Here is a 21,472-nt window from a genome sequence, read left to right as displayed (position 1 = left end):
GTGTACGTTCAATACATGTACTTGAGGGTCTTTCTCCCTCTGGTCCACCATTACAATAGGGAGATGGAGCAGGGAGGAGAGACATACTTGCAGAGATGATCGAGTCTGGCTGAGCTGTGTGTTGGTACTGTCTGTATTGTGTTTGTCTGGGAAATAGGACAGACAGACCATCAAACCATCAGCACCTCTCCTAGAAAAGCCTCAGAGCCGATGAGCGAGGTGAGGCTTGGGAGAGGCCAGGGGGACATTCCCTGTGGATTGACTGGATGGTCTGGGGCCTGGGGAGGGACAGCGGCCCTGTAGCCCCCGGGGCTCTCAAAGCGCTCTTTCATTGGGGCTTGGGGGTGCAGGGAGGGTGGTGGCTCTGGGGCTGGTATTGTGCTCCCTGGGTGCCTGGCTGGCTGACCCCTCCTCCCTGCATCTGCTGGCTTAGCTGACCCCTGGGCCTACAGGTTATCTCCCGAGGACAACAACCTGGACCTCCACATAGCTGAACATTCAGGACTGGGACAACAGGTTATCTCCCGAGGACAACAACCTGGACCTCCACATAGCTGAACATTCAGGACTGGGACAACAGGTTATCTCCCGAGGACAACAACCTGGACCTCCACATAGCTGAACATTCAGGACTGGGCCTACAGGTTATCTCCCGAGGACAACAACCTGGACCTCCACATAGCTGAACATTCAGGACATCTCCCGAGGACAACAACCTGGACCTCCACATAGCTGAACATTCAGGACTGGGCCTACAGGCAGGCAGAGGGATTATACAGCTGAATTTAGATATGTGTGAGAAGAGAAAGGAAGGCACTTAAAACTATGTATTGATTTCTCAATACAGGGTCCAATGCTGTGGCATGCAAGCAGTTGAATGACTGACATGGTGTAATGAAAAAAAATACAATTTAATGTAATCATAGCAAATGTTGACAATGTTTCAGATATTTTACTATCAGAATTTAAAACCTGCCCTACATACAGTTGACTCAAAACACATTCCTCTGAAGCATAACTGGGGAAAAAGTCAAGGCTTCAGTTACATGTATGTACATATTCTTAAACAGTAATGTACATATGGTACTGCATATCACCTATAACATCATCGCTAAACACTGTGACTAGGGTGGTATGCTACCGTAATCTTCTGTAATTTACAGGTAATCTATGGTAATTTATAACTGAATAATTTCTCTCATATATATATATATATGTGTATATGTGTATGTATGAACACACAGTACCAGTATATATATATATATATATATATATATATATTATATACACACACCACACAATATATAAAGTTTGGACACCTACTCAATCAAGGGTTTTTCTTCATTTCTACATTGTAGAATAATAGAAGACATCAAAACTATGAAATAACACATCATGGAATCATGTAGTAACCAAAAAAAAAAGTGTTCAACAAATCAAAATATATTTTATATTTGAGATTCTTCAAAGTAGCCACCCTTTGCCTTGATGACAGCTTTGAACACTCTTGGCATTCTCTCAGCCAGCTTCATGAAGAATGCTTTTCCAACAGTCTTGAAGGAGTTCCCACATATCCTGAGCACTTGTTGGCTGCTTTTCCTTCACTCTGCGGTCCAACTCATCCCAAACCATCTCAAATGGGTTGAGGTCGGGTGACTGTGGAGGCCAGGTCATCTGATGCAGCACTCCATCACTCTCCTTGGTCAAATAGCCCTTACACAGCCTGAAGGGCTAAGCGCAAACCAGATGAGATGGCATATCGCTGCAGAATGCTGTGGTAGCCATGCTGGTAAAGTGTGCCATAAATTCTAAATAAAACACAGACAATGTCTCCTACAAAGCACCCCCACACCACCTCCTCTATGCTTCACGGTGGGAACCACACATGCGGAGATCATCCGTTCACCTACTCTGCGTTTCACAAAGACACAGCAGTTGGATCCAAAAATCTCAAATTTGAACTCAGACCAAAGGACAGATTTCCACCAGTTAAATGTCCATTGCTCATGTTTCTTGGCCCAGGCAAGTCTCTTCTTCTTATTGGTGTCCTCTAGTAGTGGTTTCTTTGCAGCAATTTGACCATGAAGGCCTGAATCACGCAGTCTCCTCTGAACAGTTGATGTTGATGTGTCTGTTTCTTGAATTCTGAAGCATTTACTTGGGCTGCAATTTCCGAGGTTGGTAACTCTAATGAACGTATCCTCTGCAGCAGAGGTAACTCTGTGTCTTGCTTTCCTGTGGTGGTTCTCATGAGAGCCAGTACCATCATCGCGCTTGATGGTTTCTGCAACAGCACTTTCAAAGTTCTTGAAATTTTGCAGATTGACTGACCTTCATGTCTTATAAAGTAATGATGGACTGTAATTGCTCTTTGCTTATTTGAGCTGTTCTTACCAAATTGGGCAATCTTCTGTATACCACCCCTACCATGTCACAACACAACTGATTGGCTAAAACGTATTAACCTGTTTGGGCTGCAGGGGCAGTATTGAGTAGCCAGATAAAAGGTGCCCATTTCAAACGGCCTCGTACTCAATTCTTGCTTGTACAATATGCATATTATTATTACTATTGGATAGAAAACACTCTAGTTTCTAAAACCGTTTGAATTATATCTGTGAGTAAAACAGAACTCATTTGGCACAAACTTCCTGACCAGGAAGTGGAAAGTCTGAAAACTATGCTCTGTTCTAGGTCCTGCCTATAAATGGGCATGATACGTATTAGTATACATGCACGTCATACACCTTCCCCTAGATGTCAAGAGGCAGTGAGAGAAGAAATGAAGTGTTTATCTTGGTCTGAGTTGGAATAAATCCTCTTGGAATGACGTGTCACCCATTTCCTGTTTTCAGGAAGGCGCAAGAAGGAACCGGGGATTGCCTTCTGTACAGCTGTCGTTATAGTTAGCGATCTACTATCTCCGGCTTTGATTTTATTTGATACGTGACAATATCATCGTAAAGTATGTTTTTTCAATATAGTTTTATTAGACTATTGAAATTTATTCGGGACGTTAGGCGTGTTGCGTTGTGTGCCTTTGTTCAGGAAGGAGAGCTTCGCGCCACTTGGCTAGTGCGCTTGCTAATTCAAGAGGGAAAAAGGACATTCTAAATCCAAACAACGATTGTTCTTGACAAAGGACCTCTTGTACAACATTCTGATGAAAGATCAGCAAAAGTAGGACCCATTTTATGATGCTATTTCATATATCTGTCGAACTGTGTACTATTAGTTTTGCGCCCAGGTTTTGGGCACGCTCTCGCCATAACGTACGCCTTATGTCGTAATGAAGTTATTTTTAGAATTCTAACACGGCGATTGCATTAAGAACTAGTGTATCTATCATTTCCTATACAACATGTATTTTTTAGTTATGTTTATGAATAGCTATTTGGTCAGAATATGTGTGTCAGAAAAAGTGTCAGAAAAATATCCGGACGTTGTGGGAAAAAGTAGCTACGTTAGCACAATGTATAACCACTGATTTCAGCTCTAAATATGCACATTTTCGAACAAAACATAAGTGTATGTATAACCTGATGTTATAGGACTGTCATCTGATGAAGCATATCAAGGTTAGTCAAAAATTATATATCTTTTGCTGGTTTGTTACGATCGCTAACTTTTGCTGCTGGGAAATGGCTTGTGTTTCTGGCTATTGTGGTAAGCTAATATAACGCTATATTGTGTTTTCGCTGTAAAACACTTAATAAATCGGAAATATTGGCTGGAATCACAAGATGCCTGTCTTTCATTTGCTGTACACTATGTATTTTTCAGAAATGTTTTATGATGAGTATTTAGGTATTTGACGTTGGTGTCTGTAATTATTCTGTCTGCTTTCGGTGCAATTTCTGATTGTAGCTGCAATGTAAACTATGATTTATACCTGAAATATGCACATTTTTCGAACAAAACATAGATTTATTGAATAACATGTTATAAGACTGTCATCTGATGAAGTTGTTTGTTGGTTAGTTTGGTTGGTTCTTGGTTAGTTAGGTTGGCTTTGTGCATGCTACCTGTGCTGTGAAAAATGTCTGTCCTTTTTTGTATTTGGTGGTGAGCTAACATAAATATACGTGCTGTTTTCGCTGTAAAACATTTTAAAAATCGGACATGTTGGCTGAATTCACAAGATGTGTACCTTTCATTTGCTGTATTGGACTTGTTAATGTGTGAAAGTTAAATATTTCTAAAAAATATATTTTGAAATTCGCGCCCTGCTCTTGAAGTGGCTGTTGTCATATTGATCTCGACTTAGGGCTTGCAGCCAGAAGAAGTTAAGGAAAGAAATTTCACAAATTAACTTTTTTGTTGTTGAATTTTACCCCTTTTCACCTCCCCAATTTCGTCATATCCAATTGTTAGTAGTTACCATCTTGTCTCATCGCTACAACTCTCGTACGGGCTCGGGAGAGACGAAGGTCGGAAGCCGTCCTCCGAAACACAACCCAACCCATTCTACAATGTAGAAAATAGTAAAAAGAAAGAAAAACCCTTGAATGAGTAGGTATGTCCAAACTTTTGACTGGTACTGTATAATGTATTAATTTTTTATATCCGTGTCCATATTTTTTAGTGTTCATCTGGTTCAAGAGAAAAAAAGCCTAATTAATGAAAAAAGCATCTAATCAACAATGGCATTTTCAATTCACTCTGCAACTATTGTCTTTATTCACAACTGCTACCAAATTCTGGTAGTTTACTGGTAAACTTCGAAAGTCCTCTCTAACATACCCTACTCTCTTTGCAACCCTAACTGTGACATGTTAGTAAGCATTTAGTCACCACCCATTCGGCAGGGAAATGCAATGAAAGGGCTTCTGTTGGAGAGGCACGGTAATAGAGATATGCCTGAGGCCACCCCATGGCAGAGAGAAGCACAAACACACAGTCATCACACACGTACCTGAGGCCGGCCACATTGGGCTGATTCTGGAGGTGCTCCTGCCAGCGGTGGTGTAAACAGAGGGATGGAGGGGAGGCCTGCAGGCAGCAGGAGCAGGAGCCCGGGTGCAGTTGCAGGGCGGGAGCATGGGTCTGGAAGATGTGGCACTCCTGCTGGTTGCCATGGCAGCACAGGGGGGGATGGAATGGGCAGCGGTGGCAGCACGGGGGAGGTGGAGACAGTGGAGGAGGCTGAGGAGGCGAGAGGGAGGAAGTGGTGGAAAGTGCGGAGGGCAGGAGTTTGGCCAACCTTTGAGAGTCTGTGAGGTGTGAAGAGGAGGTGGAGGAGGAAGGGGCCCTAAGGGAGCCGTTCTGCTTGACGGCGCCTCCGTCCTGACTCACTCTGGATCTCTGCTGGGGCTCCTTGTGCGGAGGCGTTGGCCTTGGTTGGTGCCTATGCCTCTGCTGTGTTCTAGGTGTGGAAACAACGCTGACGTCCCCTCCTTCCGTGTTGCTGAGGCTGGCGCTGGAAGCTGGGCTGCTGGTGCCACTGGCCATCGTGGTAGCGCTGGGTGGCAGGCTGGCATTGCTGAGGAGCAGGAGGTCACCATTGGCGTCGCTCAGGGCCATGGTCCTCTTCCTGCCGGCCTGGCGCGGGGTTTGCCACTCCTCTGCAGAAAAAAATGGGAGGAAAAGCAGACAGGCGCATAGTTAACTCTTTACTGTAGCCAGCCATGTTGACATTCAGTTGAACATTGACTCTATTCACACAGAGCTGATGAGCTGAGCAGCAAGAGGAGAGCGTGTGGATGCCTGAGCCCAGGGTTAACTGTGTGGGCAAAGGGACGAGAATGAGAGAAAAACGCACGAGGGTTCACGCTCAAAACTCAGATCTGAACAGAATGCAACGAACGGTTAGCAAAACAGATTATTAACTTGCTCTTTCTAGACGAGGAAGAGGTTGGGAACAGGTACATGCAAGACGAAAGTTAAGGGATCAATCTTCATTAATTTTCTCATAGCTAAACAGCAAATATTAGTCACTTTAACCATATTTCTCTAGCTTCTTCATTGCCATTTTTGTCTGAAGTGTGATTTATAAAGTATGAATATGATAGGGTATGAATTGGCAGCCTGTGTGCAGGGAAGCCTGCGCTCTCTCTACATTATGAAATGTATAAAACGGTTCCAACAGAATGAGATTAAACAGAGGTCTCCAAGTCTTTATGATGCTAGAGTTTCAGCCCCTATGACAGAATATGTTCAGGCTATGTCTATGTGTAATGTAAAATACCTTCAGTTGGGACATTTTAGAGTAAGAGGGAAAAAAAGAATGTCTGCGGTTTAACCATGATTCGCTTGACACTTCAAAGGCAGTGAATTGCCTTTCACAGGTAATGCACGGTTGTGAAGTTGGAACGTTGCCCAAGTCCAACCCCCGCTGAAACAGACTTGACGTAAACCCAGATGAATAAATCTCACTCAATCTAATGTGAAGGGGAGTCCTGGGCGAACCTCATCTCCCTTTAAGACTAATGGCTGAGGTTGTGAGGAAAAACGACTTCTCACTAGTTCCCACACAATACTGTCTACTTCATCCGTATCATGCCTAGGACAGAGATAGACATGGAAGTGCACTAGTAGATGGAAATGTACTACAGTGCAGAAATCCCCCTGAACATAGTAATAAACTATTACTAGCAGATCATAACTGATAACATATAGCCTTAAAAATAAATCTACTGAACGTAGCTTCTATTCCTCTTGATTTTCCTATTTGATAAACTATGCAACATTTTAAAGACCCACGGCAGTCAAACATTTGATTTTCCTGTGTTTTAAATACATTTCCACACTATGAGGTTGGAATAGTACTGTGAAATTGTGAAAATGAGGATATTGCCCTTTTAGTGTAAGAGCGGTTTAAAAATACTGCCTGAAATTTCAGCCTGTTTTGGTGGGATGGAGCTTTGGCCTGTCTGGTGACATCACTAGGTGGTCAATTAGCTAATATACCAATAAGAGAGTTCCAAACCTCTCTGCTAATAACAGCTAGTTTTCCCCTCCCCACTCAGACCACTCCAAGACAGTCCTACCAAAATTCTTACTTAAGAAATGTCTCATTACTAAGAAGCTATTTTTGTTTCTTTTTTATCATTTTAATTGAAAACAATCACAGTAAGGTACTTAATTGTTACCCAGAAATGGTTTGATATGGAGATAAAAACAGCTGCATTGAACCTTTAAGGCTTCCTTATTTTACCAACCTTGTAGACATTTTGCTTTTAAAAACCTTCACATCTGTCAAAACAAACTGACTCATGACACAGCTTACTTGCAAATAACTTTCCCTCCAAAAAAACTCACTACAGAACCATTTCTCGAAGTTCGGCTTGCCTCTATTTGACAGCATGCAAACACAGTACACAGTCGTAGGCTATATCAAATATTTTGATGGCAAACTAAACGTGTTTGTGTTCAACCGACACCCATTAGGATATATCACATAGCCTACTAGGCTAAACTTCATGTCCATGCAGGGAAACAGCCATGCGATGCAGTGAATGTGAATGATTGTGTTCTGCGACGCCTCAACATGAGTGAGGGGGTAACATGAGACTGACAGCCAGGTCGGGTCAAAGCTGTGGGAATGGGGGAGAGAAGAACTTCAACCTCTGTCTGAAGAGCTCCGAATAGCAGGCAGTGCAGCGGAAACTATGTTTACGTTTTCAGTCTACCATACAAGTTACAAACAAAGATTTTTTTAAAGCTGAAAACCTGGCAATGAAACAATTAAAAAGTATGAAAAAGAGACTTACGTAAGTAGCCTGGACCTTTGTCAATGGAATTGTGATATGAAAATGGTGATTATTCTTGGCTAAATAATCAGTTGCACAACCTAATAATGCATCCCTCTACCAGTACACATCTGCTTTCAACATTGCTCCACTGCCACAGGAATTCAGCGGGAGGCTGTGTGCGCTCCAATACTGAGGGTTGCCATCCAGGTGAGACATCTAGGCCAGTCTGCAGTCTGACACAAACAGGGGTCTGTGCCCTTAGAAAATAACGGATCGATCAGTGTGGGACGGATGCCCTAAAAACGAACGCTGACATTTCCTTATTTAAAAAAAATAAAAAATAAACAATGACCTATTTATAGCTCCTATTTTCAGTGTGTATCTGCAAACACTGATCTGAAAACTCATTTTGGTTTTGAGTGCAGTGGTTTTAAGAAGTGACGGTCCCACTGTTTGACCGACATGAGGTCTGTGGAAACTGGAAAGGTTGAGAATAACGGGATGCGTTTTTCTGCTTTCAAGTTGAGTTCATGATTATGGGGTGAGACCTGTGCAACTACCAGGTATGCAGCAGGAGGCAAAGTACCTCATCCCTTCAATTAAAGCTAATAGACAGTAATTATGAGGACTCAGTCAAGACAGTTAATAACTTCAGCCTAATAACATCTTGGAAACTACAGGCACATGCCTGAGAGGACTATGTATGAGGACTTTGGCATTCGTATTCTAGTGTCGGAGAAGCTTTTGACAAGGCTGACCCTTTGGCCCATTTCCACAGCTGGGTTTTACATACGTATATGAAGTTGGCTTGCTCAAGGCTAGTAGTGTCTCAAGTTAAAATAGGTAAATAAACTAGTCTACTGTAGTAATCATAACATCATGCCGCAAACAATCAATGTGAAAGTAATTGATCATATAAAATAATTTGTCAAAAGCAGTTTTTGTTAAATTTTCAAAAGTAAGCTATGACCACCATTTTTTTAATATACTTTTTATATGACGCTGCTGTCACACAAGAAGCTTATCCGTTATGTCGATAGGCCTATATGATCATATTAGCATACCAAATATAATGTTGATCAACTTAAGTTATGTAGGCTACACAATGAGAGGAAAACGCGTGTAAAACACATATTCTGAGAGGAAGCTACACCGGTGTTCAGAAAAAGACCGGGACATCCCATTAGGCGTAACATCACTTGCCCTTTCCATTAAGTCGTTCCGATACTTTGCAGCAGCGGAGACGGAATCCGCTATCTGTATATTATTATAAAACCCCTCTTTAATACCATACACAGTAGGAACAACATACACACATATATATATATATATTTAAACCATTTAGATTATGGGGTATAAAAACATCCGTATTTTCAGAGAATCAATCCAGTCAACATTTAACGGATACATAAAAAGTACACCGTTTCACAGGTTTGATACCTTATCGAAGTGTTGGAGCTCTAGATGTTTGCGTTCCGTTCGTGCTCGTCGAAGTTTAAAATATTCACCGAAAATGGCTTCGGTTTACAGTATCCACCACTTGTTCAACAAAAAACTCAAAAAACCCCAGCAACAAGTCGCAGCGAAAGAAGTTAGAAACTAACGGGGAAGCGGACAGCTAGAATGACAAACACATGCACCCTGTCTCGGGTAGGCGGTGGGCTGGGACTGCGCACTAGCCCACTGATAGGACGTGTATGATGCTCTGAGACTTTTAACCCAATCAGTGCCTCTGCAGCACACGACAGCTGGAGGAACGGAGGTTCATCACCACTAGTAAACAGCACAACAAACTAACATTTGAGTGTTATGAGTCTCTGACTTATTTCATTATCACGATAGGAAAAAAAAAAAATATTACGAGCTTGTTTTAGGATGAAAATGTTATTCAGTCAATCACTGACTATTATTGAGAGGTTTCTAAGTCCCAGATTCAATCCAATCGTGCTTTGTCCGCTATGCACCTTTTAAGGGCAACGTTATCTTCACGGTAAATGCTGCATATGTAGGCTCAATCGGACATTGCTATAAGCACCTATTAACGCGGATCTACCGCGGATCATATTGAATCTTGGCATCTAGCTGCATTTCACACAAATTCCCAGTCAGAGGATGTGAGAGAAAAATGACTCAACATCAATTTTACAAATTAAATTGACCAATAAAATCAGCTGTCAACAGACTACTTAAGTCGTGAAATAATCACTTCTTTGGTATCAATAACATGTTTAGTTTGACCTCAAAACCCTTCTTTATGACCCCATCCATGGCATCATACATCAAATTAAAGATTGTACACTAGATGTGTTCAGTCCTTTGGCTGTGTTGTGTATAACTTAATAATCCCCTAAAATATACTCCCCTTTACCTCATAGACCTCTCCACCCTGCCCATTCCCATTGAAATAACTGTAGTTTGATTGAAAACTCACAGTGGACTTTCTGATAATAACCAAACTCAAGCAACAGTTGGGCCACACAACAAAATGATTACCATATCTTTTGGACTGTTTCACCAACATGTTGCAACCCTGTCATATCTCCACTATACCATGCAATATCACAATCTTTCCCACAAGATGAAAAATGGAAGAGTTCATCTTCCAGACTCTTGGAAAATAACTTTTTGTGCTCGGAGCATTCTGCTCAGCAGGAGTGGTTCTTCATCACGTGGAATCATGGGAAGAGAGAGGTCATACCTGGCTTTAATTTCAGCTGTCTGCTAACATCAGGACACAGTTCATATAGCACACCATAATATGCAGTGCACTGCAGTAGGGTGCTGGCTACATGGAAAGTATCCTAGGTTTTCTATGTTTAGAACAGTTGTGTTTAACACCGTTTACCACAAGTCAACTTTCATTGAATTGTAAACTGCTGTATACATTGTGGTGTGTTATAACAGTATATATTTACAATTCTGTAGCTTCAATAAGCTATCGTAATGTTACCCTAGCAGCACTTCTCCACATCTTTAGACAAACACTTTCCCTGTTTAAATTAATACGAGCCAACAATAACAATATAGCCTAATGTAGGCCTACTTGCAAAGCAGACATCCAGTAGGCCTACACTACATTACGTAGGCTACTAATAGAAAATAACAAGCGATTTATAAAAATAACAACTCAGAACCAAGAATGTCCCATTCAACAAGAAAGCTTGTGTGTGTGACCAAACATGATTATCACCTATTAATATACAGCTGGGTACAGGCTATATTACAGGCTAGTTAGCTCTGTGTGAATAAACAGCTTTACGGTTAAAGGGCAGTGCCTATAGCCCCATTAAACCTCATGAGTGGGTAGGATTATCACACTAAAGCCTGGCGTATCAGTATCCAGCCATGCCTGTGGTGGTCATGTGCCTGGTCAGCCCAGGCCATCCGAGTTGAGCGAGGATTCCCCCTTTGAAATAACAAGAGCCTGGCTGGCTGGCGGGCCGCTGCAGCCCTGGACGGCAGGGAAACCACATCAAAGGGCACAGTAACTGGAAGGAGCTGTAATCAAAGCATACTGGTCCCAGCAATGATCACCCACAGCTCATCAAACTGACAGGGTCAGCCAACAACAAAATGTAAAAAAGGAGAAAATGGAGGGAAGTAGGAATGGAGAGAGTTGATTCTAAACTCTTACAGGAATTGACTTGGAGTAAGACAGTTGTTCCCTGTTAAGATTTGGAGCGCCAATGGAAATGTGATAAAATTTTTAAATTGCATGATCAATTGGAGCTTGTTCTTTCTAAATGCAAGGGTCAAAGTAATGTTGAAAGTACTAGGGTGACAAAAAAAATACTGTAGACAACTGAATGATCCCATACAAAATATGCACATTCGGGTTTACACAGATGCAGAATACATATAAGCCTATGCTTAAACAAAATGCAGCACAAATGCCCAAGGTAGAGCCAAAGCCGCTCCCTCTTGCACATTCCAAGGACATAAAACATCAAACAGCTAAGAGAAAAAAAACACACACTGCACGAAGCCTTCCTGCTATAAATTAAACATGATCCAACTCGCTTTTGATTTGGAAGCACATTTACGGTGACCCAATAGGCAATCATGAAAGCTGAAATCAGGCAGGAACCGTCAGGTAATGTTACAACCTCATTGTGCAACCCTCTGCATGTGGTAATGGGGGGGGGGGGGGGGGGGGGGGGGACAGTATCTTGCAGCATTGCTCTGTGGCTTCTGTGTGTCTGGGTTTCGGAAAACCCAGGGAAACCCAATCCCCTCTGACACCTCAAGAGTAAGGACGGACATCTCCCCCCCGATTAACTCTCCCCAAGTCCGCAGGGACCGCCAGGACTTACTGCCAGAGACAGGCAGAGAGAATAATTAGGCCTAAATCTAAGATTATTACAGTACACTAAACTGTATCTGCACTAACTGAGGCCCAACCTCTCCCGTCTCCCCATGACCAAAGACAGAAGAATAGTCAATGTGCTGAATAATCCTTGTTGTCTAGTTGGAGATTCACGGGAAGCGCAAGGAATTGCTGGAGTAGCTGGAGAAAGTTAAACTACATCCAGCCACATGCTGTAGCCATATGACCTGCTCCTTCCCGGAAGAGAAGAAAAACATGAAAATAAGCTGGAAAAATCTTGGCTTGAAATAAAAGAGATAGTGGAGTGATGTAGCTGGATGGCCGTAGTGCTAATCTGCATTCCTCTTATAGGTGTTGATGGACAGCTTGGAGGTGTAAATGAGATCACACGCACCTGTTCTATACTCAAATCAAATCACATTTTTATTTGTCACATGGACCGAATACAACAAGTGTAGACCTTACCGTGAAATGCTTACAAACCCTTAACGATCCAGTTCAAGAGAGTTAAGACAATATTTACAAAATAAACTGAAGTAAAACATTTAATCAAAAAGTAACACAAGTAAATTACATAATATTAACGAGGCTATATACAGGGGGTACCGGTAGCGAGTCAATGTGTGGGGGTACAGGTTAGAGGTAATTTGTAAAGTGACTATGCATAGATAATAAACAGCGAGTAGCAGCAGTGTAAAAACAAAGGAGGGGGGGGGGGGGGGGGGGGGGGTAAATGTAAATAGTCCAGGTGGCCATTTGATTCATTGTTCGACAGTCTTATGGCTTGAGGGTAGAAGCTGTTAAGGAGCCTTTTGTTCCTCGACTTAGCGCTCCGGTACCGCTGCCGTGCGGTAGCAGAGACAACAGTCTATGACTTGGGTGACTGGAGTCTTTGACAATTCTTTGGGCCTTCCTCTGACACCACCTAGTATATAGGTCCAGTGATGTACTGGGCCGTCCACGATCAGCTCCTTTGTCTTGCTCACATTGAGGGAGAGGTTGTTGTCCTGGCACCACACTGCCAGGTCTCTGACCTCCACCCTATAGGCGGTCTCATCGTTGTCAGCAATCAGTCCTACCACTGTTGTGTTGTCAGTAAACTTAATGATGGTGTTGGAGTCGTGCTTGGCCACGCAGTCGTGGGTGAACAAGGAGTACAAGAGGGCACTAAGCACGCACCCCTGAGGTGGCCCAGTGTTGAGGATCAGCGTGGCAGACGTGTTGTTGACGCTTTGCCTGTTTGATGGTTTGTCTGAGGGCATAGCGGGATTTTTTAGAAGTGTCCGGATTAGTGTCCTGCTCCTTGATAGACTGCTCACTTTGACAGACTGATGGCAGAGCCAATGAAATTATTATTTATTTTTTTGCTGATAAATGGTTCGTCCTTTCCTTTCAAGTCCTCTCAGGATGGAATAGGCCTATTATTGTGATGATCAAGAACAAACTTATTTTAGGTCACAAGGAATTACTAGGCCAAACACTTGACAATCCCAGAACACAAACCGACAAAACAACTTAGATTTGTATGTTTGGGAAGACAAGGGGAAATGATTCTTAGAACAGTGGGTTGTTCTTCAGCCTTGCTCCAGCTTTGGACTGGGACGTAACCTCCCACTCCACAACCACCCTCATAAAGCCCTTTGGCACAAAAGCAGGCTCTGCCCTCTAATACAGTTGTTTTTACAAAGGATTTCACATGGTGTCAGGGCTTTGGAGCAGTGCGACTGGGCCTTTGTCCTCCTTTCGCATACAGCGGCAGTGCACCCTCTGCTTTCTCTCTCTCCACCTCAGTCCCTTTTCCACCTCTTCTCCTCAAGTGCTAGAGGAGCCACCTCGGTATACTTCCTCTTCTGGTCATGACACATTTTTAAAAAGGAAAAATGACGCTATATTTATCTCAATATTGAATCATTTATGGGTAAAAATCAAGTACCTTACTGTGATTGTTTTCAGTTAAAATGGTACAATATATATATATATATATATATTTTTTTTTTTTTATATATATTACTTCTTAGCAAAGAGCCCTTTCTTAAACAAGGATTTTGCTAGGACTGTCTGGGAGTGGTCTGAGTGGAGGGGAAAACTGAAAACTAGCTGTTATTGGCAGAGGTTTGGAACTCTCTTTCTTATTGGTCTATTAACTAATTTACTGCCGGGTGATGTCACCACCAGGCAGGCCAAAACTCCATCCCACCAAAACACGCTGAAATTTCAAGCAGTCTTTTCAAACACTTACACTAAAAGAGCATTATCATAATTTTCAAAATGTCACAGTATGATTTCAAACTCAGTGTGGAAATATATATATTACTGAGTTACAGTTCTTATGAGCAAATCAGTCAATTGAAACAAATTCATTAGGCCCTAATCTATGGATTTCACATGACTGGGAATACAGATATGCATGTTGGTCACATACAGTGCCTTCAGAAAGTATTCAGACCCCTTGACCTTTTCCACATTTTGTTACAATACAGCCTTATTCTAAAATTGCTTAAATAAATAAAAAATCCTCAGCAATCCCCACACAATACCCCATAATGACAAAGTGAAGAGTTAAAAAAAAACATTTTTATCAAATGTATTAAAAATTAAAAACAGAAATACCTAATTTACATAAGTATTCAGACCCTTTGCTAGGAGACTCAAAATTGAGCTCAGGTGCATCTTGTTTCCATTGATCATCCTTGAGATGTTTCTACAACTTGATTTGAGTGCACCTGTAGTAAATTCAATTGATTGGACATGGATTTGGAAAGGCACACAGCTGTCTACAGTGGGGCAATAAAGTATTTAGTCAGCCACCAATTGTGCAAAAGATAAGAGAGGCCTGTAATTTTCATCATAGGTACACTTCAACTATGACAGACAAAATGAGAAAAAAAATCCAGAAAATCCCATTGTAGGATTTTTTATGAATTTATTTGCAAATTATGGTGGAAAATAAGTATTTGGTCACCTACAAACAAGCAAGATTTCTGGCTCTCACAGACCTGTAACTTCTTCTTTAAGAGGCTCCTCTGTCCTCTACTCGTTACCTGTATTAATGGTACCTGTTTGAACTTGTTATCAGTATAAAAGACACCTGTCCACAACCTCAAACAGTCACACTCCAAACTCCACTATGGCCAAGACCAAAGAGCTGTCAAAGGACACCAGAAACAAAATTGTAGACCAGCACCAGGCTGGGAAGACTGAATCTGCAATAGGTAAGCAGCTTGGTTTGAAGAAATCAACTGTGGGAGAAATTATTAGGAAATGGAAGACATACAAGACCACTGATAATCTCCCTCGATCTGGGGCTCCACGCAAGATCTCACCCCGTGGGGTCAAAATGATCACAAGAACGGTGAGCAAAAATCCCAGAACCACACCACACGGGGGGACCTAGTGAATGACCTGCAGAGAGCTGGGACCAAAGTAACAAAGCCTACCATCAGTAACACACTACGCCGCCAGGTAGAAGGACAACCATCTCTGCAGCACTCTACCAATTAGGCCTTTTTATGGTAGAGTGGCCAGACGGAAGCCACTCCGCAGTAAAAGGCACATGCCAGCATGCTTGTTGTTGTCCAAAAGGCACCTAAAAACTCTCAGACCATGAGAAACAAGATTATCTCATCTGATGAAACCAAGATTGAATTCTTTGGCCTGAATGCCAAGCGTCACGCCTGGAGGAAATCTGGCACCATCCCTATGGTGTAGCATGGTGGTGTCAGCATCATGTGGTGGGGATGTTTTTCAGTTGCAGGGACTGAGAGACTAGTCAAGATCGAGGGAAAGATGAACTGAGCAAAGTACAAAATGATGAAAACCTGCTCCAGAGCGCTCACGACCTCAGACTGGGGCGAAGGTTCCCCTTTCAACAGGACAATGACCCCAAGCACACTGCCAAGACAAAGTAAAAGTGGCTTCAGGACAAATTCCTGAATGTCCTTGAGTGGCTCAGCCAGAGACTGGACAATCACTTTTTATAGCTACTGTTTACAGGCCTCTTGGGCCATATACAGCATTCCTCAATGAGTTCCTTGAATTTCTAATCGGACCTTGTAGTCATGGCAGATAATATTCACATTTTTGGTGACTTTAATATTCACATGGGAAAATCTACAGACCCACTCCAAAAGGCTTTCGGAGCCATCATCGACTCAGTGGGTTTTGTCCAACATGTCTCCGGACCTACTCACTGCCACAGTCATACTCTGGACCTAGCTTAGTCCCGTGGAATAAATATTGTGGATCTTAATGTTTTTCCTCATAATCCTGGACTATCAGACCACCATTTTATTACGTTTGAAAATCGTAACAAATAATCTACTCAGACCCCAACCAAGGACCATCAAAAGCTGTGCTATAAATTCTCGGACAACCCAAAGATGCCCTTCCAGACTCCCTCCACCTACCCAAGAACGTCAGGGTACAAAAACCGGTTAACCACCTAACTGAGGAACTCAATTTAACCTTGCGTAATACCCTAGATGCAGTCGCACCCCTAAAATCAAAAAACATTTGTCATAAGAAACTATCATCTCTCTGGTATACCGAAAATACCCGAGCCCTGAAGCAAGCTTCCAGAAAATTGGAACCGAAATGGCACTACACCAAACTGGAAGTCTTACGACTAGCTTGGAAAGACAGTACCTGTGCAGTATCAAAGACTGTCTGATCATCCTATTTTTCCAACTTAATTGAGGAGAATAAAAACAATCCAAAATGTATTTTTGATACTGTCGCAAAGCTAACTAAAAAGCAGCATTCCCTAAGAGGATGGCTTTCAGTTCAGCAGTAATAAATTCATGAACTTCTTTGATGAAAAGATCATGATCATTAGAAAGAAAATTATGGACTCCTCTTTAAATCTGGCTATTTCTCCAAAGCTCAGTTGTCCTGAGTCTGCACAACACTTCCTGGACCTAGGATCAAGGGAGACACTCAAGTTTTTAATACTATATCTCTTGACACTGATGAAAACAGTTATGGCCTCTAGACCTTCAAGCTGCATACTGGAGCCTATTACAACTAAACTACTGAAAGAGCGGCTTCCTGTGCTTGGCCCACCTATGTTGAACATAATAAATGGCTCCCTATCCACCGGATGTGTACCAAACTCCCTAAAAGTGGCAGTAATAAAGCCTCTCCTGAAAAAGCCAAACCTTGACCCAGAAAATACTAAATCAGCCTATATCGAATCTCCCATTCGTCTCAAAACGTTTTGAAAAATCAGCAAATCACTGCCTTCCTGAAGACAAACAATGTATACGAAATGCTTCAGTCTGGTTTTAGACCCCCATCATAGCACTGAGACTGCAATCAAAAGGGGTAAATTACCTTTTAATGTTGTCAGACCAAGGCTCTGCATTTGTCCTCGTGCTCCTAGACCTTAGTGCTGCTTTTGATACCATCGATCACCACATTCTTTTGGAGAGATTGGAAATCCAAATTGGTCGACACGGACTAGTTCTGGCCTGGTTTAGATCTGTCAGAAAGACATCAGTTTGTCTCTGTGGATGGTTCGTCCTCTGACAAATCAACTGTAAATTTCGGTGTTCCTCAAGGTTCCGTTGTAGGACCACTATTTTTTATTTATTATTATTTAATTGAATACCCGAAACATACAATATACTTGCAGTGAAGCTGCTCAACAACTACACCATAAAAGTCATCCAACAGACTCCCATTCAGAGCGACACCTAGAAGCATCCAGGGTCAATGCCCTGCTCAAGGGCACATTGACAGTTCTGCCACCAGGCCAAAAAACGTGAACCCAAACCCTCCAAAATCCCCCCACAGTTCCCCAATAGCTGTCCCTCAACCATTCGATGTAAGAAGGGCTTTATAAATACATTTGATTAATTGAATGATTGACTTGAACCCAATCTAATATCTCTGGAGAGACCTGAAAATAGCTGTGCAGCAACACTCCCCTTCTAATCTGACCGAGCTTGAGAGGATATGCAGAGAAGAATGGGAGAAACTCCTCAAATACAGGTGTGCCAAGCTTGTAGCGTCATACCCAAAAAGACTCGATGCTGTAATTGCTGCCAAAGGTTCTTCAACAAAGTACTGAGTAAAGGGTCTGAATACTTGTGTAAATGTGATATCAGTTTTTTATTTTTTTTTATAAATGTGCAAAAATGTCTAAAAACCTGGTTTCACTTTGCCATTATGGGGTATTGTGTGCAAATTGATGAGGGGGAAAAAACGATTTAATACATTTTAGAATAAGGCTGTAACGTCACAAAATGTGGAAAAAGTCAAGGGGTCTGAATACTTCCCCCCCCAAAAAATGGGCCTCACAATGTGCCTCAGGTACTCATCACAGTATTTTTGTGCATTCAAATTGCTATCGATAAAATGCAATTGTGTTGGTTGTCCATAGCTTATGCCTGCCTATACCATAACCCCACCGCCACCATGGGGCACTCTGTTCACAATGTTGACATCAGAACATCGTTCGTCCATATGACTACATACACGTGGTCTGCGGTTGTGAGGCTGGTTGGACATACTGCCAAATTCTCTAAAATGATGTTGGAGGCTTATGGTAGAGCAATTAATATAAAATTCTCTGGCAACAGCTCTGGTGGACATTCCTGCACACTCCCTCAAAACTTCAGTGACAAAACTGCACATTTTAGTGTGGCCTTTTATTGTCCCCAGCACAAGGTGCACCTGTGTAAGGATCATGTTGTTCAATCAGATTTTTTATATGTCACACCTGTCAGGTGGATGGATTATCTTGACAAATGAGAAATGCTCACTAACAGGGATGTAAACAAATGTGCACAAAACTTGAAGGAAATAAACTTTTTGTGTGTATGGAACATTTCTGGCATATTTTATTTCAGCTCATGAAACATGGGACCAACACTTACATGTTACGTTTAGGTCGCTCAGAGCAACAGAAAACTGAGACTGGCACTACAAATGATAGAGCAGAGTGACAGTGGAAGGAAGGAGTCCGTCCATGTTGTTTGATCTTGGGCTTGCTGAGATGCTAACGAAGGGCTGAGACAGACAGGGCAGTCCAGCCGACCGGGGAGGGGGAGGAGGCTGGGGTTTGCTGGTGGGGGTAATGGAAAGAGACTCTTTGAGGAGCCCAAATGTAGCATTTGTTCATCAGGTCGGCTAAGCCTTTGAGGAATTGCCCAAACACAGGCAAAGCTTTCCAGAGTCAAACTTCCCCCTAGCCCCTGCTCTACAAACACAGGACAGGGCAGCTCCTCTCCGGCCTCTGAGGGGAAGGATAGGGGGTGGGAGGATGTCTGTCAAACTCTGGCCTCCGCTAGCTACCTTTTTGGGACGAGGATGTAAAATGTCTCTGGGACCCTCTGATTCCACAGCAGGTAAATCACACAGCACCGGATACAGAGAGGAAAAAACTCGCAGTGAGATCACACACCACTGTCAAAATACTGTCAGAGCGCAAAATGACTGGAATTATGGATAATAAAAGGTACACACATCCAAAAACAATAACATACAAAAAGTGTCTTTGACTCATGTCAGCATGTCAACGCTAGGAGTGAAGACATGAACAGGAACCTCTCCCAACTTTCAGCGTCATGCACTCTATAACATCACCACCTCAATTTACAATATTGTCTTATTTCAGTGGGGTTTTCAACACAGGTTGTGCAAAAGTAATGCTGGACGTGGGCCCACCGTACTGCGACACAAACTCTACCTTATGGTTCCTCTCCCTCTCACCAGAGCGAGACGTGTCCAAGAACTCTTGGCAGCCCGGCATCGGTCCGGTCTCTGTGCCAACACAAATGGAGTGACTTCATCCTGTGTCATCTCACTCAGCGGCCCAAGGACAAGTGGGCTTTCTGGGGCCGGGACGGAGTGGGGAAGGCGGGGGTGTATTAGCCCCACTAATGGGACTGGTTCTAGGAGGGTTGGGGCAGAGTGGAGCGGCTGGCATCATGCTCCCTACGGAGGGGAGTACACCAGTGAGACGGGGCTTAGGCCTCCGCAGCTGCTCCCCCAGAAAAGAAAAATACAAAAATGTGTCGACATTTGAACACAAAGAGCATTTCACATCTCTCTCGTTCCCTTGTTGTTTTTTTTACACGTAAAGTGCAGGCCCAGTTATTGGATCTGTTCACGGCTAAGTAATAATACTAATATACACCTTAAGGCCAGTACAGAACAGTGCATTAACCTTTCCCAGAGTGAGTGAGTAATGGCCCTCAGCCTTTTGATTTTTTTTGCTCTTGGCAGCAAACCAGCTATACGTTGTTAAGAGGGTTTTGTAAAGAATGGCAACCAATGTCAAAAGTTGGTCTGAGACTGGTCTAATTACGCTTTTACGGGCACTCTGCGCACTTTATGATTGGCTATAGGCCCAAGCGGATTTATTTACCATTCTTTCCAAGATAAACAATTTTACACAGGTGAATATCTTAAGTGGTTCCAAATAAAAACCAGTCCAGCCCTGGAGGCACACCGCTTCCCTCTTTATAGCTTCTGATGATCGCTGCCATATGCTAATGGACTAGTGTCGCAAGTTTGATAGAACAAACCTTTACAATTCTTCCCCTAACAAGCTGAAGAATCCAACAACAGAATGACTGTATACAAGTTAGGCCCATCAAGAAATGATTATAGAATATAGACCATTTTCTCAAATGTTCTCCCGTTCTCTCTCAATCAGGATGATTTCTGTGGTGAGGGGTGAATTCATGAATGTAAACCAAAGTGTGTGTGTGTGTGTGGAGGGGGACAAGAGTAGCAGCAGAGAGACATGGGAACGCAGCAGTCACTGACACCAGCAGGCCACATGATAAATGTGAGCTTTAACAAATGTAGACTATAAATACTCACGTGTGTACTCATGACTGTCACACGTACATGTGGGCCTGATACTGTAGGTGGAGGGTGTGTTTGGAAGGAGGGGGGGAGCTCATCTAAGTCCCTATCTGTAAAAAAAAAAAAAAAAAAAAAAAAAGTCACTCAAAGAATGACTGTGGGAACTTTTTCTGACAGCCCATCCACTTAACACAGCATCTGAAACGCTGGTGCCCCGGGCCTCAAAACAAATAGTACAAATAGTAATAGGAAACTGATACAGTACCAGGAGCCCAGAAGAAAGAGGCCTGAGAGCTACACGTATCTCCTCACAACTCCCTGTGTTTGTATAGAACGCCCCGACCCATCCATCCACTTCACAGCATCAGGGTACGAAGCAGACATGGACATACTTTTATATACTTCTGGTATATAGCGGACACCCCTTCAAATGAGTGGATTGGGCTATTTCAGCCACACCCATTGCTGACAGGTGTATAAAATCAAGCACACAGCCATGCTCCATAGACAAACATTGGCAGTTGAATGGCCTTACTGAAGAGCTCAGTGACTTTCAATGTGGCACCGTCATAGTTTGGTGGAGGAGGAATAATGGTCTGGGGCTGTTTTTCATGATTCGGGCTAGGCCAATTAG

At 42.7% G+C, this 21,472-nt stretch overlaps 1 protein-coding gene across 3 annotated transcripts in view; it reads right to left on the bottom strand.

Annotated features, from left to right (window-relative positions):
- LOC120024094 (protein dispatched homolog 1-like) overlaps nt 1-21,472 on the bottom strand; it is a 77,600-nt gene that overhangs the window by 17,987 nt on the left and 38,141 nt on the right. For 2 of the 3 annotated variants that reach the window (XM_038968226.1, XM_038968228.1), the window contains exons 1-2: nt 9,135-9,299; nt 4,916-5,564 (exon numbers count right to left, since the gene is read on the bottom strand). In XM_038968226.1, coding sequence (XP_038824154.1) covers nt 4,916-5,523 — 608 coding nt within the window. In that variant the 5' untranslated portion in view covers nt 5,524-5,564; nt 9,135-9,299. Of the gene's footprint in view, nt 1-4,915; nt 5,565-9,134; nt 9,300-21,472 lie in introns of those variants that run through there. The other variant, XM_038968227.1, reaches the window with a different exon arrangement.

This window comes from Salvelinus namaycush, chromosome 29, assembly GCF_016432855.1.
Source record: "Salvelinus namaycush isolate Seneca chromosome 29, SaNama_1.0, whole genome shotgun sequence".
Classification (NCBI taxonomy): domain Eukaryota; kingdom Metazoa; phylum Chordata; class Actinopteri; order Salmoniformes; family Salmonidae; genus Salvelinus; species Salvelinus namaycush.
Note: the sequence above shows the minus strand (reverse complement) of the source record. Positions and strands in the feature narration are given on the sequence as shown.